The following is a 24,487-nucleotide window of genomic DNA, read 5'->3' on the forward strand; positions in this document are numbered from 1 at the left end:
ACCCACACACTGATAAGTATGCATTATCCACCCATTAAAATCCAGTAAAATGGCATTGCTAAAATTTTAAAAATGACTTAATATTTGGCAATAACTTATTGTTTTTGACAGCTGATGTCACAGGGTCCAGAAGATGTTTTGTGAGGGTAACTTTAGCTCAGAGAGCTGACTCAAAGGCAGATGGTTCACAGCCAGATGTCAGGGACGGTTGATAATACTCATTAGGAAGTAGTGCAGATCAGCAGCAGTGGTCCGGGACAGCAAGCAGGAGGTCGTTTCAAGAGGACAGAAGTTAAGTCTGTTTTTCAGAACTTCATTTAGGGCGTTAAGCTTGTGTTACAGGGGTCAGAGGAGGAGACAGTGTCCAAAGGTTAGTTTGAAGGATGAGGCTTGGCTGTCATCATTCTTTTTACAAAGCAAACAGAGGAGGGAGGAGTAAGCTGAGCAGTGCTGAGATGAGATGAGAGGATCGACTGGATTTAAAGTGGTAAATGGCAGATTTGCCACCAGATACAGGCAAAGAAAGATAGAGATGAAATACTAAAACTCTTCCAAGAAAGCCAGACCTGTGGAATTTTCCTACAGCTGCTTGAAGTTTGTCCATTTGATTCACAAGGCTGTTTACAGCCAAGAAGCAGGTGGGAGCAGATAGGAAAGCTTAGGGGGAAAGAGGGAGAGAGCGCCCTGAGGGAAATAGAGTGCAAGAATAAATGTGGAGGTCAGTGCGGAGACGCAGGGAAAAGTCAGCTGAAGTAAGTTAAAAGAGTTGAGCTGAGGACAAGCGGAAACACAAGAATCACAAGACATACCTAGTGGGAATGGCGTGAGGAGGTGTACTTATAGAGGTCTGGTTCTGGTCAACAACATGGAAACAGACAAGACCAGTTAGTGGGAAAGGCTTTGTTTTCCTTCTCTTTCTTTGAAAAATGTCTGAATGATTCAGGAGGCCTACAAATAGACAGGGCTGGAGCATGCCAGGAATTACAGATATTTATTGTTTCAGAGCTGTCATCATATGGCCAAAAATGTCTCTTTCTGTGCCTGTGGTTGTTTTTTGAACTACTTCTTATTTTTAGAAATGCTTCAGTCCTTTTTCCTTATTATATATTGTATGTCCCAATACTGATGACAAACCGGAGGTTTCTGGCCCCCGTTTAAGTCTTAGATTTATGGGCAATGCTTCACAATCTAAAAGTAAAAACAGTCAGAGGTTTTGTTATAAGCCGGTAATTTTTTTTATAGGCCAATCAATCTGTTTCCATGTATTTCCATCACGTAAAACAGCAAAAACCTGACCCTGACCTCTGAATTCATATGAGAACGCACTGACCCATACAGACTACTAGGTGACAAAGTTTCTTGTAATATTCTGATAGATTTTTTTTTCATTTTGGTAAGTTTAAAATATAGCAGATCACAAGATTTTATATTCTTTTTGTAAATATCTCAAAATGTTGGGAACACTGACCATTAAAAAGTTAGGGAACCTTCCATCATCTTTATTTTAGCCCTGTTACCATCCTAATTTTTGTTACTCTAGATCACTCTTTGTTAATTTTCTTGGGGAATAATTATTTTTGCATCTTTTTACAATGTATATACACAATGTACTGAAAAAATTATCATGTCACATGTATTGGTGAAGTCCTGAGCATTTCTTCCAGTTTCTTCTGCAGGGATGAAATATGCCAGCTATTTTGATCATAGAGGCTACTGTCTGACAGGTCAGTCCAAAATCGGACTTTGTTCTGGCTACAAAGGCAGCATGTGATTCACATTATTTTCATACTTACCAAAGCGTTCAGTGACAAACTCTTGGTCTATCACTCTGAACTCAATGCATTTAGAAACGTAGACTGGGCCAGACGACCTGCTGGACGTCAAATTGAGCATCGGATGAGGATGAAAGGTGATTTATATTAATTTGAACATTGCTGGTTTCCAGATGGACTGCTGTGAGTGTTTCAAAAATTGTTAAAACTACTGGGATTTGCCAACAAGAGTGCATTTTTATTTTTACTGTATTTAGAAAATGAAATTTTAAGCTGTCATGAGTCTTGGCAAGCTAAACTGTTTGCGATCATTTCTAGCGCTATTTCTTAAGAGTTATTAGACCACAAAACCCAGATCTGTACACATCACCAAAGGTTTGTTGAGTGTGTTGAAACATTTTACTGCTACTTTTTGTGTTATTTTTCTTTAAAAACATCTGTCAGTGTCACAATGAGCTGCTTAGTGCTACCCTCTGACAGCATAAGGCCGACCAGTTTGTACTTCAAATTTTATTTGGAAAATAAATAAATAAATAATTTAAACTCCAGTCTCATTTGAATTAATAAACAAATTAATGAAAGAAATGCAGGACTTTGACCTTTTTTTTTTTTTTGCAGCGACTTCTCTCTCAGTTTTCAAAGTTGGCACCAACTCCAACCACATGACAGTCATAAGGCACAATTTCAGCCTTCTCAGAAATGAATTTTATTTATGTTCATCCCTCAAACAGATTCCCACTGTTGGTTCAATCAGTCCACAAAACAATATCCCCATGACCTGAAGACATTTCCCACACATGGATGTAGATCATGATGAAAGGAGCAGGATGTAAAAGGCAAAATAGTAGTAGTTTTATTTAACGCTTGGTCCCCTGTGTGACATACTGAATGCTAAATCAAACACGAAAAAGTTTGTTCCACTTGAGCGTACTAGGATGGCCACAGGGTCATATCATCCTATTATAGGTTTGAATACAGTGAAAGTATTTTTTTAATAGCATATCTTCTTCGTTTAGAGTATGGGAAGTTTGAAATGACTACTTGACTAAAAACTAAGAAGTGCAAAAATCCCAAAATATTTGTGGACTCTATCAGCCCACCTGGTGATGCTGGAGTTTATACACTAATTAGAATGAAGTCTGCGTGCTGCTGTGCACCGTCACCCAATCACACGTAGGCCAAGTTCATTCTGCAGTGATTTAATTGCATACTTTAGGTCCGAGTTCTGCTTGGCCCAGTGGCTACATTGTACGAGGAGGACAAACACTTTTTGTCATCGTTTGGACACTGAAGATGGAAGCAAAGTTTCAGACAGGGTGCTCTATTCCGAGTTGCAAAAAAATCACTCGATGCAGCATAATTACGAAAGAATACGGAGGGCCTGCGGCAGTCCGTCCTCTATAAACATTCCCCTCCCGAACACATTTAAAACACCGTTGACACAATCACCACCCAAAAACACATTTACTACACCATAAAAATTTGCATAAGTTGTTTTATTAATAGTTATTGTCCTTTTATACGTCTTTTTTTGTTTGTTTGTTTCATCGTTTTAGTCTGTTGTTGAAGTGGACATCCTGTAAAGTCAAGCCCTTGGCTGAGTTGTTCTCTGAACTAAAAAAAGAAAGGGTAAGAGGAGGAGTGGAGTGGGATCTTCCTCCTCTGTCTCTCACTCTCTCTTTATCGCACTCACAGCATCCCAACTCAACCGTTATTTTTCATGTTGTTTGAACAAAGAGTGTACCTTACAGTATATTTACACATCATACTGACTGACTGGTTTAACAATTTCCATTTAGATAATGCAAGGACGATTGAACTTTGAAAGTTTGCTTCTTTGTTTTCAGGTTCTTCTACAGTCTCCCCTTTCACCCCCAAGCTTCGGTAGTGAGGTTATCTTCATCACCAGTATATTCATCATCGCCGTTAGCATTGTCACCATAAAAATTCTGATCATCATTATTATATTTATATAACTCTTTTCAATAGATTCCTCTCTGACAACTGTACAATCGTACACAGTGTTTGACTTCAATATATATTTTTGGGAATATATTATTTAGACCTAGGAAAAGAGGAACATAATCCCAAAGAAAATATATTAGTATCCCAAAGTAACAAAATCATGCATGATTTAATGTCTTCGTCCATAAAAACTAAACCAAAAAAAGAAAAAAAATTAACATAAAGGATGGGATCCAGATTTATTTACAAACTGATCTTGGCACTGTTTTTTTTTTTTTGTCTCTTGCTGGAAACGGTAATGAAAAATACTTTTGACTCTTCCGAGTGTAACATACTCCTGGTATTAAGTCAGGGACCTGCTGTAAAAGCTGGTTTGAGAGACATGTTCTTTTTTTCTTTTCTTTTTTTTTAAAGCGCAAAAAGATAAAAGAATGAGAGGAAAAGAACAACAACAGACAGCTGATAAGGAAAGAACAGAAATGGTGCGTAGAAAACATATTTCACTTCGACTTTAGACTGTGGCAGTTTCCTCTTTTAGGCAGAAAACCTGTGACGTCATGTTTACTGACTTCTTTTTTCCCCAGAAATACAGGCTCTCTCTCTGTCTCTATAGCTGTGTCTCCTCAGGTGCCCTCGCCGTTTACTATTGTTTGGGTAAAAAGCCAAAAGAGAGCATTGATTCTGCAGAAATTATTTTCAATTAAGCAGCATTAACTGACTCAGGTTTCAGGTTTGACAGGCAGTTGGGGGCAGCTTTCTAAAAATTTTCCAGTGTTGCCTTGTCAAACCAGTGTCTGACTGAAGATCGCACGTGTGAGCAAACTATAAGGATGCGTGTTGGTGTGCATGTGTTTGGGTGTCTCTGCATACTCATATTCAGTGCAAACATGTAGGGTAGAAATCCCACCTCAACCATGGACCATCAGCTCTGTTGTTTCCATTGAAACACTTGAATCTACAGTATTGTCCATCCCTCACTGTCTTACTAACTCATTTCCTTTCCAGTCCTCTGTTGCCCCCTCTTCAAAGAGATAAACTGCCCGGCAGGCTAACATGCCTTTGTTTATCCAGCCTCGCGGCAGGCTAACGGCAGCCCACTTTTCACCCCCTACCACCACCCCACCCCACCCGTGTCAGGTCCTAGCATAGCCCAATGTATTTCAGATTGTTCTGGATGATCACGTCCGTGACAGCATCAAACACGAACTGGATGTTGCTGGTGTCGGTGGCACAGGTGAAGTGCGAATAGATCTCCTTGGTCTCCTTGTTGCGGTTGAGGTCCTCGAACTGCCGTTGCACATAGACAGCTGCCTCCTCGTAGGTATTTTGACCTTTGTAATCGGGGAAGCACACTGTCAGGGGAATGCGTTTTATCTTCTCAGCCAACAGGTCCTTCTTGTTGAGGAAGAGGATGAGCGACGTGTTGGTGAACCAGTTGTTGTTGCAGATGGAGTCAAACAGACGCAAGCTCTCGGCCATACGGCTCTGTGTGGAGGAGAAAAGGGAAGAAAAGTGGGGGGGGGATTAGATCATGAGAAAAATTACTTCATGACAAAGAAAATGTAGCATTTAGTTTGTAATAACAACTCAAACTAGCCCAGATTTTCGCATTGTGAAGAGTTAAGAACATAGACTAACCGAACTGGACTCATTCTGGTAGCTCGTGACGAGATTTCAGGTAAATGAGGACATGTTAAGTCTGAAATCATCCAGCACATGTCACAGACATCTACTAGACTAGTCAAAGGTACGCCTTCTCTGTTATGTCAACACAGACTTGAGACTAAGACAGCCGCAGACCTTTGTTTGAACTCTCATGCTCTCCTCTAAAACTGCTGATTATCTCTTCTTCCGCTGCTTGCTTAATCCAAGTCCTACACAGTGAAATGATCAGTCAGGGAAAACGTGTTCAAGTGTTTAGTCAAACCACTCACATATAAGAAAATGTGAGTGGCTCATGTGGAACACACTTTTATGGCCTTATATAGTTTGTCATAACAGAAACACTGTGCAGCTGAGACTTAGGAAAGCTTACAGAAGGATAATAAGAACAACACTGATTTCTTCCTCTCAGTGCCTACCTCTTTTCCGTTATGGTTCATTTGGATGCTGAAAACTTTTTTTTTCCTAGCATGCTATAACTGTTGTGGCTTGATGACAAAGTTCACCTTCAGCCTTAAACTTTGATAAATAACATTGGAGCTTTTCAAAAAGTGGGTCAATTATCACATTTAGCCGTAGGACCACATTAGATGTCACATTCATTTTCTCTAAAGTGAGATAAAAAAATAGATTTCACAACTCTCTGATGGAAATCGCTGATGCCTGCTGTATCCTGCAGACAAATCCGTTAGTCATGAGTTAAAGTAAGGGTTGAGCAGAGAGGACTACTAGTGAGAGAAATGAGACTACCACAGTTATGTGTTTTTTTGAAACTTTATGCAGCTCATTTTTGATAGCGTGTTGCAGTAATCTTTAAAAACATGCAGGTTAGGGTGCTTAAGAAAAAACAAAAAGCCTGCGAACATGAGTATGTATGCACTTTCTTACAGCTGTGCTCATGTGATGTTGATTGTATAAGGCAAAGCTAAGAAAGAGAAAGCTGATCTGTTCATGGCATCTGCTGGCATGTGGCGAGTGGCCAGTAGCTTGTGACTGGGAGGTTGTCAGATGAAACGCTGCTGTTTAAAAGGTTACAGAAACAACATGATGCTCTGAGCAAATCACAAGATCTGCACAGCATGAAAAAAAAGAGATACTGAGGGAAATAGCACAGGATTAGGCAATTGCTGCCAGATTCAAAGTAAACCCTCATAATTCAGTGGTGTAAGTGCATTATTTTTGGATAATGATGAAAAGACTGCAGTTATGAGAAACTTGTATTGCAGGTAGCCCTTAGATACTGCTCGAAAAAATGCATTTAAAGCTGTTAATGTGTGCCAAGAAGACCGCATTCACATGCACAAACTGTGTTAGTGCATTTTTTTATGTTTTCTTATAATTATTTTATTCATTTCAGTGCTAGTTTTAAGCAATAAAAGCACACTCACGCACATATACATCACAATCTCCATACACTTCCACCAAAGTTTCCTCAGGCTTGATATTTACCCCCTAATTAACCTCTATATATTGTTTATACTTTAGCTAGTTTTATTTTTTGTACATCCAGTGATTATTCATTTTAACTACAGTACCCTTCATTATGCTAATTGTTTTGCAGTTCACTGAAAGCGCAGAAATGCCACCAGGGGTGTATTGACTGTGAAACTGAAACTGAATTTGTGATACAAACAGTCCGAAGTTTCAGTCCTGGTTCCTTGTATATTCTGCCTCTTCCTGACCAGCAGCCACCTTTTAAGCCTTATTAACAGAGGTGCCGTGCACAACAACTGTCTTCATCAAGGCACTGTAAATAGATAATTATGTAATGTTAAATAATAGTATATCAAGCTACTAGTTGAATCCTGAATGGGAAACAATACCTGAATACAATACTTTACAGTGGTTTGGTCCATTGCCTGTCGTCCTCTAAGGCCTCAGTCACACAGACCAGTTGAGTGCCACCTGGCAACCACTGTCGCTAGGGAAAAATGAGCACTCCGTGACTGTTTGCTAGTGGGTGTGTGGATTGCTGGCTGTTGTTTGGTGAAATCTACTAAAAACCTCTTTGTGATTGCTTTCATTGCTAGCAGATTACCGCAGTCACCTGTAGTTTGTACGGAAGACGCCAACTTTTTGCACACTCTGTAACTAACCATGGAGCAGTAATGAAATTTTGAAAAGTGCGACACAGATTGGAAACACAGACCATAGTAAATGCCGTGCCTAAACCACGAAACCATCACATTTCAAAATATGCTAATTTTGCTTTGAGGGCAAAGTTTCACAGTATCACCACCGCTTAGCAAATAGCTGGCTATTGTTTGCACACAACTAAACATCTTCCAATGGGCAATGGCTGCAATCTTCTAGAGACCAAAGCAATTTGAAGGAGGTTGTCGATGCAGTGCTATAGTGCAACTATTTTCACCTAGCAACAGCAGGCAACTTCCAGCGTCCACTCAGCAACAGAAAAACATGTGATTGGTTGTTACCAGGGGTCTCTACCAGACTGGTCTCTAAGTCTTTACAACTGGGATTTTGGCAATCAATTTCAATTTCAGCCACTGAAAGCAACCTCCAGAGACCTTTAAGCAATATTCACTTTTCCCTAACCACCACTGCTTGGTAGGTAGTTGCCAACCAGTCTAACTCTTCTAGCACTCAGTAAAATGTAACATATTTTGATTTTTCTAACTAGATTATGTTACCCTTACCTTGCTTGTGTGTGATTCAGTGCAGCTGCTGTCTTGTTATGGAGGTAGCGACATCTTCTAATCCATGTTTAAGGAAGCAGGTCTGTGCACATATTTCTGCTTTCCTGGGTTTTCATTTAAGACTTTAAAAATTTCCAATGACCCTCCTTTTACTGGTTATTGGCACAGCTTGTGCCACCCCACTTTAAAAATCCTGGAGGCACCCCTGCATGTTGAAAAATTAGGTTGAGAAATAACTGTGATAAAGTGGATTGAGTGGTGATAGTTAGCCAGATGAAATGAAAGCAAGCTAGTCTGGTGAAAGCTGTAATCTTTACAGACTGTTCAAGTAAAGAGTGAACTGTAAAGCCAGAATAATATATGCTTTTTTGAGCATAACTGAAATAGTGTAGTAGAAAGCTAAAGAAAAACTCAAAAATCAAAGTATGCACTAAACCATTAACTTTGAGAATCATTAAATTCATAAAGTCATTTTCGCTTTCAATGCAACAGTTTGACAGAGTATCCAATAATAAATGCACCACTGAAGGAAGCCGCCTCAAAAGTAAAAAAGAAAATCTGTTGTAACAGAAGGTGATCAACTCACCGAGCTCTGTCTAAATGTCTTTTTAAAGCCTTATTGTCCCATCCAGAAATTAACTAATTGCTTGAAAAAATCAAAATGAGACACAACAGGAAGAAGGAAATAATTTTGGCTTTAGTGTTCAATACAAATTGCATAAGAGTGTGTTTGCCAAATCTGCTCTGCACTGAAGCATTTAAGTGCCTTTTTCTTTTATTGTCTGTCTGTTTTCCTTTCTGTTACCAGTCCCATGTCGCTACCTAATCAGATTGAATCACAAGCTCTCCTTCCTTCACAAGTATGCATCCCGGGTGCTGAGACCTAAACATTGTATACCGCATATGGTCCTGTCAGGCTGTTTGAGTTCACTCCTCCTTTTTCCAGGGTGTCAAAACAAGAGCTCAGATGGTAAAGAGAGTATAGCAGGAGACAGCCAGCTGAGCCAAGGGACTCTCAAGTCTCCTCACCTGGCCACCTATCACTTTACAGCAAGTGTTTCCTAACGGGGGGTGGAAGGAGAGCAGGGTTGGGGGGTCCCCAAAGTACGCAGCCCCCCTCCTTTGCTTCAAGCACCCACTGATGCAGACATGCTCACACACATGTGCACGCACACACACCCACACACACGCTGCTTCCCCCTCACCTCCTCCTGCCAGAGTACTCAAGAGAGTGGTGTGGGCTTTAATTAAGCTTAAGTATTAATGAGGAAGTTCATCACTGTGTCATTGCTTTGTTTCCCAAATACAAGCCATTTAAGTGTGCAGCCATCTCTCCATTACTCATTAAGGTTAAATTTACATGTCACTGCCTGACAAGAAATGACGCCCTGCATCTATCTGCCAAGGTTGCTTTTTTTCTGTCAACATATTTCTTTTTTTCCCCTGTTGCACCTGAGAGTTGCATTATTCAGGCCGCTCCCTTTCTATTTCCGCTCTCTTTTTAATTACTAATGTTGTTACTGTGGGCAGCAACACTGCAGGGTGTAGCTGTTAAGAACAGGCAAACAAACATAAACACAATGTATTTCTACACATGACCAGAAGCACTTTAAAAAAAAAAAGTTGAACATGAGCTAAACAAATTTAACAAATTCATCTAGGCTATTTTTTTTTTTTTAATATTTTTGTCTGTCACCTTATTATGACAATGATGTGAATAAGACAAAGTTCAAAGCACTCTAAGAAAAATATAGAGGCCATGACAGGTACTAGGCTTGTATGTCGCTATAACAAGGGCCATATATATCTTCTGTATTCTTAGTCATATAATGGAAAGCTCTTTTTCCAAAACACCATTATTTGATACAAAGCAATTCAGAAACATGATGGTAATGCCTTTGATAACCCATTAGCCAGTTAAGAAGCACGGGGCTGGAAATATTTCTGAAAAAAAACTATCTGTCTGAAACACATTTAATGCCCGAGCGATTCTGAAAAACAGCCACTACTGCTCAAAGTCACCGATCAGGGAAAATGTTTTACATCCAGGCCCGTTCGCACATCATCTCTGCTGTAGCTTGAAAGATAAGGCACACACAACAAAGGTCCACATTCGAAAACGTGAAACCCTATTCGTTGATTTCCAGCGTCCTTTCATGTGACAGGTAATGAATTCCCATTTGAGAGATTACTGAAATAATAAATGAAACAATAGAAGTAGAGCTGACAGTACAGTCAGTGTCTGTGCTCATGTTTGGCAAACACAAGCTTAAGCAAGCGCTAATCTCATATCTATGCTTTTCATTTTCCCCTCACAGATAAAAAGAATTGACTGCAGTTGCTCAGCGTCAGCTGTTGCATATAAACCTGCGCTACATATTCATAATAACACAAACACTCGAACAGGAACATAATACATGCATGAAACTTCATCTATTCTCTCCAGCGCTGCTGTTTATTGTACCACCTCCCCTGCTCCTTTCCCTTCTCATCCTCCCTTCCCTAGTCACAGCTCACTGTCAACAGCACAGGATTAGGAGCATTTGACTGGCCTGTTGCTAAGCAACAGTAGCCGTGGTAACCGATTCATTATGAAGACAGGGATGGGACAGCGAAAATGCATCAGGGAATGGGATGATGGGTAAATATACTGTAATTATTATGGTGTATTTTCTGTCTTGCGTGAGTTGATGCATGGAAACAGAACCAGTGTTTTATCGGTCAGATGAGTTCTGATTTTTTTCAGCTTGTATGAATCCTGAATGCTGAAACCACTTAAGCGATCACCGGTCACAGCATTAAGGTATCACAATAAAATGGGACCTTTTGTTCTTGAAAGCAGCTTAAATTTATTTATAAACATGCGCAGAAAAATCTGATGAATGTCTCAAAAGTTCTAATGACTGTTATGAACACCAACAACGACCACACACCAAATGTGGTTGTGCAATTCAGCTTCCCTTTTCAGTCCTCTTGTGTTGTTTGTCACTATATTTAATATATTTCTTATATATTTCTTACAAAGCCTCAGGGCAAACTTTTCTATTAAACCATCCTGCAATGACTGGGTTCAAACCTACAGCACTTCCACCTTACTCTGAGAAATCAGTGAGTCAGAGATGCACTTAAATGAAAACTGATGAGTCACTCCTGGGTAGGACTATTGAATCAGTACCCTGGTTTTTGTTCATGAGAAACTTGTTGTAATGCAAAGTTTTAATTCCCACGAACTAATGGTTTTACACTCTGTGACTCAATTGTGGCACTTCTAATGTAGATGTTAATAATCTTTCCAAGTGTTTTCATTGAATAAAATGTTCGATATTTGTGATGCAATAAAAAAAATATGAATGAGTCTACGCAAATAATTTGCATACTGCGCAGTAACCTTAGTGCAAATTTATTCAGTGTTACTGACATGCTTTTAACAAGGTCAGAGATATTTAAAGACCTTAAAATGCCTCATTATGGAGCCAGCTGCTCTAACAACATTATTATAATGTGTCAACCCAGCTTCATTTTGCTGCTTTTGATTTCAACTTTATTGCAGATTATCTTGCAAAATGTTAAAGCAAGGATGTGGTCATGCCTTGTTATCTAAATCTTTGGAGTCTACATTGCTGACTCCCTATAACCTAACTTAAAAAGATGGAAAATATAACATTTCTCAGAAATGTGTAAAAAATGTTTCCCCTGAATGGAAGCTGCTTGTTTCCAGCAACCTTTGCGATGTAGCTGTGGTGTAATACTGCAACCTGATGATCATGTAGATTTATTGGGTGTGGTGTGGCAGCTGTACTAAATTGCCAGAATTTATACACAAGTTCCTCAATTTTAAACCACTAAGTATCCGATATAAATATCTGTTATACATATGTATTTTATATGTAGCGCTGTATAAACGACAGACTTTGGACATGTATAGTCTTTGTTGTGTCTGTTGTAAGACAAGACAGAGTTTTGACACTGCTTGTTACATAAGAGTCTTACACTTCCTGCTTCACACACGTGTGCCCTGCATTCTGTACTGAATACTAATTCATTTTAGTTTTAATGCTTTAAAAGTCACCAATGTTTCGCTTTGTAATCACCATTTTTGTCAGAATCTGCACTTTTTTTAAATTTTTGCTTTTTTTAACCACAAAAAGTAAATGACAGTAAAGTACAGAACAACATCTAATGATCTGTAGGCCTCACTTTCCTCAGTTAAGGTCAGAGTTCATGATTCAACAATGAGAAAGAGACAGGGCAAAAGTGGCATCCATGAGTTCCAAAGTTGAACTTTTGGAGGGTTTGAGTCCCGTTACATTGGGAGTAAAACTAACACAGCATTTTGTAAAAAGAGCATCACACCGGCAGTCAAACATGGAGATGGTAGTGTGATGGTCTGGGTCTGGTTTCTGCTTCAGGACCTGGACGAATGACAGAACCATGAGTTCTGTTCTCTACCAGAAAATTCTGAAGGAAAATATTCAGATATTAGTTTATGTCCAACAGCAGCAAGTCCACCTCTGAATGAAGGTTTTTAAAGTGGCCTAGTCTGGATTTAAATTAGATTGAGATGCACTGGCATCACCTTAGAAGAGGCCTTTTCTGCTTGAAAAGTCCTCCAAGGTGAATGAATTAAAACAATTCTGCAAGGAAGTGTGGGCCAAAATTCCTCCAAAGTGATGTGAAAAACTCATCGGCAGTTATCACCAACACTTGATTGCATTTTTTCAACCAAGTATTAGATTTAAGGGGTAATTACTTTTCACAAAGAGTCGGGTAGCTTTGGTAGATGAATTCAGACACACAATTTCTCTGTGTAACAAACATGTTAACTTGTTCTTCTCTGGCTGTTTTTGAGCAGCTTACCTTGCCTGTATGCTAATGTAGTTTTAAACTTTGTGCAGAGCTTTAGATTTTTAACCAGATTTTTCAGCACTGTAATACTATTGGTTTTGGTTTGTCTCATCACATGAACCCATATGAATCGTGAGATTTGTCTTGCTGATACAGCACAAACCTCAAAGTATGCCTCGTTTGTATGCTAGATACTATCCGCTTTGAGAAAACTGCAGTATTTGATACTTTTGGACTGAAAACTACCTGATTATCAAACTTTTGTTTTAAAATGGCAGCATGTGTTAACCACTAAGACATGCTTAAAATGGCATATAAAATATAATGTGTGCCGATGTCATCCACATCTTATAGCTACAGTACAGTAAACAATACAAACTACCATAAATTAGAACATTAGTAATAAGCATTATTTTTTATTAGTTTTCACTAGAGTTAACAAATTATTGTTGACAATGGTTATTATAAAGCAATATTAGTTACATGCTCTCTTGTGTAATTTTGACGAGTATGATTGATGTCACTCGGTGATTAGCGCTGTCACTTCACAGCATGTGGGTTAGCTGACAGACTGTTGTTGTTGTTTAGCATGTAGCACACCTCATACACACTGGGTTGGCCCTAAGCTTTCACGTAAAAACTTTTTATTTAAAGAATGCTGTGTGGTTGTTCCCATTCACCTGCCTGAGCTCACGATGATCTGTGTAAATTAGAGCTTCTAGAAAATGCATTTTCTTTCTTCTCTTTGTCAAGTTGCCCGAGAAAGATCAAAACTTGCTTTTGCAAAAATGCTTAATGATTAAATTATTACTTTGAGCCAAAGAGCATGGACATCTTTCCTCTTGCTTTTCCAGCCAAGAATTCCCCTTGACACAAGTGTGAATTGCATTAATTGTCCAACTGAAGAATAAAACTGTGTATTCATAGTCAACACAACTTTACATTGAGGGCAATGATGGTAAATGGGCTGGCATTTTCTATTTTAATTGAAACTGCAAGGCATGTATAAATACATACAAATTGTACTAATTGAACACAAATACAGGTTGAATCAGATGAGGCAGCATATCTCCAAAACTAGTTATACACACCAGCCACTTCATTAGGTACACCTGTTACCTGTTCAACTGCTTATTAATACAAATGTGTAATCAATCAATGACATGGAGGTATGTGACATCATCAAGACAGGTCATTTAAGTGGCTTTGACTGTGGCATGGTTGTAGTATTTCAGGTTTTTTGTGGGATTTTCACACACAACTGTCTCTAGGATTTACAGAGAATGGTTTGAAAAAGAGAAAATATCCTGTGAGCGGCAGTTCTCTGGTCAAAATGCCTTGTTGATGTCAGAGGTCAGGGGAGAATGGCCGAACTGCTTTGAGCTGACAAAAAGGCAACAGTAACTGCAATGACCACTTGTTACAGCTGATATAAGCAAAAGAGCATCTCTGAATCCAAACCTTGTACCACTCCTGCTGCGGAGACTTAGGTCGTTTGGAGTGGAGGGCCCACTCCTGAAGACCTTCTATAACTCTGTGGTGGCTTCTGCTATCTTTTATGGTGTGGTCTGCTGGGGTGGCAGCATCTCTGCCGGGGACAGGAAGAGACTGAACAGGCTGATCCGAAGGGCCAGCTCTGTTCTAGGATGCCCTCTGGACCCAGTGGAGGTGGTGAGTGACAGGAGAATGGCGGCTAAGCTGTCATCACTGTTGGACAACATCTCCCACCCCATGCAGCAGGCTGTGACAGCACTGAGCAGCTCCTTCAGTGGGAGACTGCGGCACCCACGGTGTGGGACGGAGAGATTTCGCAGGTCTTTCCTCCCCACTGCTGTCAGACTCCACAATAAAGACTTTAACTGATCAAACACACACATCCACACATGTGCAATAACACTAATTACAATAATCTTTTCTGGCATCGTTGTATTTTTTACTCAGTTGTATATAACATTTGTATTCTATTTTTATCTTATTGTATATTTTATTCTACTGTATATAGTATTTTATTTTATTCTATTCTGTACAGTTGTGTACTGTATTTATTCTTATTGTATTCTAATTTTTGCTTCATAACTTTTGCACTGTCCACTTCCTGCTGTGACAAAACAAATTTCCCACGTGTGGGACTAATAAAGGTTATCTTATCTTAAGAATGGAAAACTGAAGCTATCATTTCGCAGAGGCTCACCAAAATTGAACAAGAGAAAATTGGAAAAATGTTGCCTGGTCTGATGAGTCTCAATTTTCTGATGGTAGGGTCAGAATTTCTTGTAAACAACATAAAAAGATGGCTACATCCTACCTTGTATCAAAGGTTCAGAATGTTGGTGGTGGTGTAATGGTGTGGGAGATATTTTCTTTGTACACTTTGGGCCCTTTAGTAAAAGCTCCACAGTCTATCTGGATGCTGCTATTGACCATGTCCATACTTTTATGGCCACAGTGTATCTTCTGCCATGACACGAAGTTCCAATCATCTCAAACTGCTTTCTTGAATGTGGCGGTGTTCAAGACACAGTTCACTTTACTCAAATGGCCTCCACAGCAGCCAGATCCCAATCTAGTAGAGCACCGCTGAGTCGTAGTAGAGTGGGAGCCGACTCTGCAACAACTTTGTGATGCTATTATGTCAATGTGGATCAAAATCTTTGAGGAACCTTTCCAACAATTATTGAGTCTATGCCACAAAGCATTAAAGCAGTTCTGAAGGCAAAAGAGGTCCAACCCAATACTAGCAAGGTGTCCCCAATCAAGTGGCTGATGAGGTCATTTTTGGTTTTTAAATTTATAAGTATATCATGCATTTTCCTGACAATCCATATAACTCAACTTCCTTTGGATTTATACACTCTGATAGCTTTCCTCGCCTTTGTTTGAATAATAAAAGTTGTTTTTCCTTGCACCAGTTAACTCCCATTGCTATACAGTGCCTGCACAATCTGCTAATTCTCACAGGTACAACCTCACACTTTATTCTGTGAACTCAATTAACACCATACTGCATTTTCTCCTCAGACTTTATTTTTAACCTATAAAGCTAATTGATTTCATGTTCCAACCTGGCTCCATGTACACCCTGTTTTATCCGGGTAACCCATGCATTATCAGGCCAGTCCACTTCCAGCAATGACCAAGTTTCCTCTGCGCTTGAGCTATTTCTGGAGTTGACTGTAAAACATCAAGGTGAAAGTGGATGCTGGGATCGTGGAAAAAGTGAAGCAAGAGACGATCTCCCCTCATAACCAAATACAATTATATTGTTGATCCTCCGTTATCCCGGAGGCAGTTAAACAAGAAGTAACTTTTCTAAAACACTCAGATAAGATGATGAATATACTATGGAGAAGAAATCGTTTAAATTCCAAAACCATGAAGAGAAGATAACAAACACAAGCCATTCCCCTCTTTTAGACAGATTTAAAATAACTGTGATTACTACATTAAGGCAAAGAGAATCCATTTCACCATCCAAAAACATTAGATAAGGAACTTAAAATGTAGATAAGGCTTTCTAAATTGAAAACTAAAACTATAAATGAAGTTCAGTAAAGCAGTATCATTCCAGATGTGTTTTGAGTAGTGGCTACCAGTCTGAATTAATGTGGCTAAGTTCATTTTTGTTTATTGTGGTAATTACATTTGTTGCACAAGCAGTTATCAGAAATTTCATTGGCGTCACAGCTGTAACAGCAGCACCTGTCAGCAGCAGCACATGGTTTGGTTTTGCTCAGTGGTGTGTTTTGCAAATTTTACACTGTAAAGTGGCAGCATTACAAAATGTTCCCACACAGAAAACAAATGCACAAAGTGGAACCACAGTTTACTATTTTTTGGTGGGTTTTTTTTTTGCACATTTAGCCCAAGGTAGGAGAAGAGCTTCATGTTTTAATCGAGACAACTATTTTGGAATCTGGATTTATGCAGAGAATTAAAAAGTCCTAGATCCTTTGCCTGTTGAAAAATAAAAATGACAAAAAATCTTTGTTTTCCTTAAAAGAGATCATGCAACCAAAATTCCCTAAATTTGGATACTGTGCATTTTCTCCCTTCAGTTTGTCTCTATTAAGAGTTGCCTGCCAGGGTTTTCAGGAAAATGTGCAATTAATAATTTTATTGGTTTAGAGGAGACCAGAGTAAACATACAAGTTATGTAAGCCTCAATGGCTTTACTGAGTAATCTTTATTTCTTAATTGTTCCAGGAAACTCAGTAATCAAACTACACAATTGTTACCTTAATTGGCAGCAAATATCTAACAGCACCGATTCTAAAAAGTGTTTTGAACATATCCCTTAATACTTTCAGAGTGATGTTATAGCAAACAGTTTCTGACATGAACTAAAAACCACGTGAGTCTCGGTGGATCCATGTGACCACAGGAGGCTTATCTGTGCTCTAGAAGGGGATGCACAGAGAGGAAGTGACACAGCAAAAATGACTTTTCGGAAGCCATTTCTTACATTGATTGTTTCATAGCATGAATATCCAAGCTATGAAACTGAACTACATGGCAAGTGATTATTAGATATCTCTGCTTTTAAGTTTACCTGTCAAAGAATCAGAAGTAATCTTACAGACTAGGATGCTGCTGATAAGATAAATGGTACCTAAAATCCACACAGTAAATCGGATAAATGGTGTTTGTTGTATAAAAGAGATGAATTGTCTCCACTTTAATGTTCTAATCTGATGGTGAGAAACATCCCTCTCTCATGACTGCAATTAACTTTTAACAAGAGATAATAATTACTGAATATGTGCAAATTGGGTAGATATTTGCCTCATCCCTCTTCACACTACTCTGAGTGGCTGCTGCCTGTCTGCATTTGTTCAGGCATCTGTGCATAAGAGCATTTGCACTGTCAGAACAAAAGTTGGGCCTTTTTAAAGCTGAATTTTCTTACCGTCTGGTTGTCCTCGTAGAGTTTGAGGTCATAGCCGCTTAGCTCAACACAGAAAATGATTGCTGTCACGCCCTCGAAGCAATGAATCCACTTCTTTCTCTCCGAACGCTGTCCGCCCACGTCTACCATCTTGAAGGTGAGCTCCTTGAAGGTGAACTTGTTCTCCACAATCCCAGTGGTCATGTCACGGGATCGTAGGATGTCCTCGACCGTGGGGATGTACTCGGGTGCAGAAATGCGGTCCAGGTCATTTAGGTAGTAGGCAGTGTTGTCCTCTAAGTGGTATTCATTGGATCGTTGAAAGCACTCCTGGACCCCTGAGTCTGCCCACAGACGTTTCATTACCCCTAGCAGCTCTGGAGTAATCTCCCCCTTGCTCTCAGCTGGCCCTGTAAGGGCAAAGAGCTGCACAGCATCATAGGCGCGGTCAGGATTGTGAAAGTCAATTTTAAGAGTGCTGAGAGCACGGATGATGCGGGTGAGAGAGTCGATGGCATTGTACAAGATGAGTGGCTTGTACTCCTTGCAGGCTTCCAGATTGAAGCCTCCACTGTGGATGATTTTCATCTGTTTGACAATGGTGCTCTTGCCAGAGTTGCTGGTGCCCAGCAACAACAGTTTGATCTCACGCCGCTGCCGCTGACTCTCTGAGCGCAAGTGGCGGTCGATCCGCCGCGAGCGCCGCGCCGCTTCCTTCTCCTCCGAGCTCTGACGGCATCCCATGGTCCTCCACCACGTGGTAAACCCAAAGGAACTCGTGCTGCTACTTGATGGGGAAGCAAATAGTAATGAAGTGGTGACTGAATATGTGGCGGTAGAAGGATTGAAGAGGGGGTTTTGTGTGTACGAGCCTTCAGAGATCGAGAAAGAAGAGATTTCACAATAGACTAGTTGAGGACAAGACAGGAAAGCTACCACACTGACGAGTGACTCAGGAGTGTTTCATGCTTTTTGTTCAGGGGCAGTCTGTGAGTTCTGTGTGGGCAGAACCCAGACTTGTGGGATGCCCACACAGTGGCTGGCTCTGAGGTCTGACTGCCTACTGAAGCCTGGGGTTCATAGCAGGGGCTCCCCCTGAGGAAATGTTCTGGAGGAAGGTTCGAGAACGTTCAGTGTATGTCAGTAGAGAAAGTGTTTAGGCTTGATGCGAGCAAATAGCAAACCCCTTTCACTCTCTTCCCACATGGCTCTTGCAGTGTTTTGCCCTTCTTCAGCCTCTGAAATCATCCACCAAAGTTGTATCTTTGGCCTGTTTTGCTTGGTCTTCCTGTGGTGAAATATCTCCCAGTCAATTGAAGGCCTCCAAATCTGCCAACACACAAGACAGAGAGGAGTCGTGAGCGACATGTTCAAGATAAATAGGAACAGTTTTATTAATAACAATTGTGCTGAAGGGACAATTCAACATTATATATGTTTTTGTTTTTCTGGAGGTTAGAAGCTTACTTGAGCAGAAATAGTTACCACTGGAGGAATTAACACTTACCTACTTTGTCTGGTACCTACACAAACAGATCAGCTGACAACAGATTCTCTCCCAGGGCAGTGAGGTTCATATCGTGTCCATTTTTTTGTGTAATTATAAACAATATGTTTTCATTTGCTTGTAATGGATTGCATTTTTTTTCTTACTATCTTAAGTCTATGGTTATAAAAGCGAAAGTTACATTTAAAAGCTCCATTTGGCAATACCTTTTAAATCAGTCATAGTATTGTTTTACATTTTGTAGTTAAACTTTTCGCAGTACAAACTTGAAGTAATCTTTTTTTTTGTCTGTCACATCATTGTGGAGGAATTTTGCTCCACTCTTCTTTACAACGTTGCTTCAGTTCATTGAGGTTTGCAAGAATTTGTTTCTGCACAACTCTCTTAAGGTCTTACCACAACACTTCAGTCAGGCTGCGATCTGGACTTTGACTCGGTCATTGCAACAACTTGATCTTTCCTTTTGCAAACATTCTGTTGTAGATTTGCTGCTGTGCTCTGGATAATTGTCTTGCATGACCCAATTTTAGCAAAGCTTGAGCTGTCAGATAGATGGCTTCACATTTGACTCTAGAATACTTTGGTACACAAAGGAGTTCATGGTCCATTCAATGATTACACGGTGCCCAGGTTGTGTGGCTGCAAAACAAGCCTGAATCATTTGCCTGAAACCACCATGCTTAGTATGTGGGATGCCCACACAGTGTGCTGATATGCCGCCTTTGGTTTTCACCAAACGTAGAGCTTTGCATCCTAGCCAAAGATCTCCACTCCGGTCTTATCTGTCCAAAGGACATTGTTACAGAAGTCCTGTAGTTTGTTGAGATTCACCTTTGCAAACCTAAGCTGTGCTACCATGTTCAATTTAGAGAGAAGAAGCTTTCTATTAGCAACCCTTCAAAAAAGCTATACTTATTCAGTTTTCTAATTGTGCTGTCATGAACTTTAACTAAGATGTAGCTCAGGTTGGGGTTTTTCTTCTGTTTTTTGGGGGGTTTTTTATTATTTTTTTTCTGAGCATTGCCCTGGGGTGAATTTACTGGGATGTCCACTCTCAAGAAGATGGTGGCATTGTGTTAACACACACTTGAATGCTCCAGACCTGCAAACTGCCAAAACTCCTGCTTTTATAGAGATGCTAACACTTACTGATGGTCAGTTAATCTCTGTATTTTATTATTAGTATCTTCCTCTTTCCCTCTTCTTTCTATGAAAGCAGTAAGTGTGCTTACTTTTAAAAACTTCTCTGATTGTAACAATTAACATTTTGCTCGAAGACTGGGACTAAGTGGTTATCCAAACAAGCTGCATACTAAAGGCCATAGACGTACTTATGGTAGGTGTTTGAATGAGAGAGCTCTAAAGGTGCTGGTACATTTATTTCTGAGCTCGAGGGAGTAGGGATAGCACTGCTTTTAGTTTTTATGCCAAGCCAAGCTCTAGCCTAGTATGACATTATTATCTGCATATTTATGCAAAACTGAAAAGAAGAAATAAAAAATAAATGCACTATTGATTCTTCCTTGATCCAGCAGATAGTTACTGAAAGCATGCTTACTAACCTGCACACTTCCCATTTAAACATTGTCATAATACCCATGTTCTGCCTCTTCAGATTACTTCCCTTAACAGGAGTCTTTTGTTACCACTTACTCTGAGGCAAGCTAACCCTGCCTATCCACTTAACAGTACCACACACAGACTCATTTTATACACAATCAAGGTCAAACATAGGATTGAACCAGGCGAGATAAACTAAAAAAACAAACAAACACTATCCACCGTTTGAAAGGGAAGTGATGCAGTGTAAACAAAAATGTGTTTTCTCTTGCAAACAACAGCATCTCATGCTAGTTCCCTCACAAGCCAGTGTCTCTGCCTGCACTCTTTCTGCGCTGGTGTTCAGTAAAACAAGGTGAAATGCTTATTTACTATCAAAGTGGAAAATAACAGGCTCAAGCCAGCAGGTGCCTCTCATGCTTTCATGCTACTGCAAAGCTCTTACTCTTTGCCCAGTCATATGTGTGGCTATCTTTCATATTTCACATGCAAATAGTTTTCGTTCATCTCCCATTTTCATACATTATTTGCATATGGCATTACTTTTATTTAAATAAAACAAATACTGCATTGGAAGAAGCTTGGTTGCATGAATTTACATAAATGTCTCAAATGTTCAGAGGCTGACGTGAATAATTACAAGCAAGAATAACTGTGCTACTGTTGTTTCTATCGGATTCAGCAACAAATGGGTGCACACTGGAACAGACTAAGCGATGGCAGAATATTGGTATTATCTTTAGACACACACAGAGAGAAGGAGAGCACCTTTTTTTACTCTGGTGCGTGGCGTCCACTCTTCAAAAGACAAAGGACAACAAAGCAGAACAAAGCCATAATAAAGCATCATGACACAGACAGAAAAGAGAGTTGGTTCCTGGCTTCAGGCACCTTACTACCCTCTCAAAATGGCAAAGCCAGCCAAACCGGTTAATGCACATCACTGATTTTTAGAGCCCATGAAACACATTAAAGCTGCGTGCGAAGTCATTCCATTTTGTTATTTCACAAATATGCAGCTCTGACATTTCTGCACTTTTTGAAGTTATACCTCTTATTTGATAATTTCTGTGGAAGTAGTGCACTGGTGAAGTAATATTAGACACATTTACACACTGCACGGAGAGGAACGTGGCCTTTTTCTTCCTTACACATGGATAACTAGAGCATATCACAGCAGGAACCCACAAAATTTTAACAAAAAACAAACACAAATTAATGAGGAAAGTGCCTAGAGGATGAAAACATGCTTACTCTTTGTAACAAATTATACAGTCTAGTTTAAAGTCGAAATAGCTCCAAATGCAAGCGACGGCAAATAAATAATTAGCTTTTTAAGGGTCAAGAAAATATCATTTCTATGTCAGGATTTCACATCATGCTTACAGTGCCAACTTTACTTTACAAGGATACATCTCAGGCTTTGGTAAAACTTACAAAGAGTTTGGCACAAAGACTTAAAATGTAATTGTAACCAGACACAATACTATCACAAAGGCCCCAAATTCATTCCACAGCATGACAACAACCCCAAATATATCCAGGCAATATACAACAGATGCCACTGTGACCTGATCTCAACATCATGGAGCCAGTTCAAGAATACATGAAGACAAATGAAACTAAAGGCGCCTACAGACTGTGGGCTTTCAGCAGTCTTGTAAACTGCATGCCGCTGTTGACAAAAAGACCTCTGGACGACACACACAAGCAACATTTCTGATGTCACAAATGACGTGAAGCCTATGAGCCGGTTCAAACAGTCAGCTCGAGTCACACAGGGTCATACATGTAGCGTGCCTCAGTCTCCTCACGCCATATCTCAAGCACACCTCACCAGTTTTTTTTCTGTGTATTTAACCTGATGAATTTCCCATCGTGACATTTCAGCATCGCTGCCTGCAGATTCAACCATTCCACCACCCCAACATCCACCAATAGGCTCCAGGAGGATATTTACTCATCACTTCACAATTTTTATCAAATTTTTGTCTTCTTTTTCCCTTAGTCTGTGTTTTGCCACAGCTCGCTTTCTTCTTTTCTCTTTCTCTTCATCCACCACCATCACCAACCAGTTATAGCAGATGGTCGCCCCTCCCTGAGTCTGGTTCTCTGGGAGTTTTTACTTCCCACCATTGCACAGTGCTTGATCATAAGGGATCGCTTGAATGTTGGGGTTTTCTCCAGAATACCGCAGGATCTTTACCTTGGGGCGACCGTTGCTGTGAATTGTTACACACCTGAACTGAATTGAATATTTGCACTAGATGGCAAACTCTAACTGTATCCTGCTGCTGTAATAAATCATTTCAAATGTGAGTTAGTAACTTTGTTTTCTTTTTTTGTTGCCTCCACTTATTCCACTTGGGTTTGTTTTTGTATTTTGTTATTACGCCAATGTATTTTTGATTGTTGTGCGATTTCATGTCTCGCCCTATAGGTTGCTTAGTTGGCCACAGTTGCACTACATGGACAAATGTGGGACACCTACACATCACACCTACAGGAGCTGTTTAACCATGGAAACCTGTGCAATGAAGCTCTCGGGGGAAATTTGTTGAGCTGATGTTAATGCCAGAGGAGGTTTGTAACTAAAGAAAATGAGTCAACAGAACACTGGTGACTTTTACACACAATGTGTCACAGTGCTTACAGTTGACGGTGACATATCCATTAGAAGACATTTCACAAACTGACTGAAAAGGTGGCATCTTGTTCAATTACAAGATTGAAATCCAGCGAGCTCTTTAGAACAACGCATTCTTTCACAAATGTTTGTAAAGGCAGACTGCATGGCTCGGTGTTTGATTTTATAGACCTGAATTCAAAGATTAATAGGTGTGGCCCAGTACTTTTGTCCATATAGAGTATTTTTAGTTGCAACTACCAACTTTGAACCTCTCTCACAGTGCAACACTGGAGCACTGTAAGATATTACAATGATTCTCTCCTGTTGGTCAGTTTTTGTCTGGGAAAGTGCAAAATTGCTCAGCTTAACACAGCATGAATCCACTACAAGGTCTCAAAGGTCATTGGAAGAGCTCACCTTGCAAATGAATTGAAAAACGGTTTGCAAGTCTACAATACAAAGCTTCTCCTGTTTTTTTGTTTGTTTGTATTTTTGCATTGACTAAATACACTAACTATTGATTTGATTTTGCTGCATTTTGCACAAAATAGTTCTGAATATTTGTACTAGAACTATTGCAGACCGTCTTCTAGAAAGTGAGTGTTATGGGTACATCGAATGACTGAGTATCAGCGTGGAGGCCGAGTGATGAGTGAATGCAGAGCCATGGGGGCCAGGCAGAAAGGACAGCATCTTGATGCATCATGAGGGCTGAAGAAATCTGATAGCCATCATGTGACAGAGCCTGGTCACTCTCTTGCCTTTCCTGCACAGCTCTGGCTGCACACGGCCCATCATCTCCCCCTTCACTACTGCTCCCAGAGGCTTACCTCTAATTATTAATTCACCATGCTGCAAATAATTACAATCACACGATTGATTCAAGATGAGTATATGCAGTTACGGTGGGTTTCTGTTGTATAACCTCTCCTACTGTCCTACTGCTGTAGTTATTTAGCCCACGAAAATGCTCTTACAATTAGGGTCAGTCACATTAGATTGAGT

General features: G+C 39.9%; 1 protein-coding gene across 1 annotated transcript in view; it reads right to left on the reverse strand.

Moving 5' to 3' along the window:
* Positions 1-3,249: 3,249 nt before the first annotated feature.
* The window catches only part of gnaz (guanine nucleotide binding protein (G protein), alpha z polypeptide), a 31,784-nt gene continuing 10,546 nt past the window's right edge, over positions 3,250-24,487 (reverse strand). The window contains exons 2-3 of the mRNA XM_084935078.1: positions 17,808-19,115; positions 3,250-5,222 (exon numbers count right to left, since the gene is read on the reverse strand). Coding sequence (XP_084791204.1) covers positions 4,878-5,222; positions 17,808-18,530 — 1,068 coding nt within the window. The 5' untranslated portion in view covers positions 18,531-19,115 and the 3' untranslated portion in view covers positions 3,250-4,877. The remainder of the gene's footprint in view (positions 5,223-17,807; positions 19,116-24,487) is intronic.

This window comes from Perissodus microlepis, chromosome 7 (genome assembly GCF_051167445.1).
Source record: "Perissodus microlepis isolate ML-2025 ecotype Zambia chromosome 7, ASM5116744v1, whole genome shotgun sequence".
NCBI classification, from domain to species: Eukaryota; Metazoa; Chordata; class Actinopteri; order Cichliformes; family Cichlidae; genus Perissodus; species Perissodus microlepis.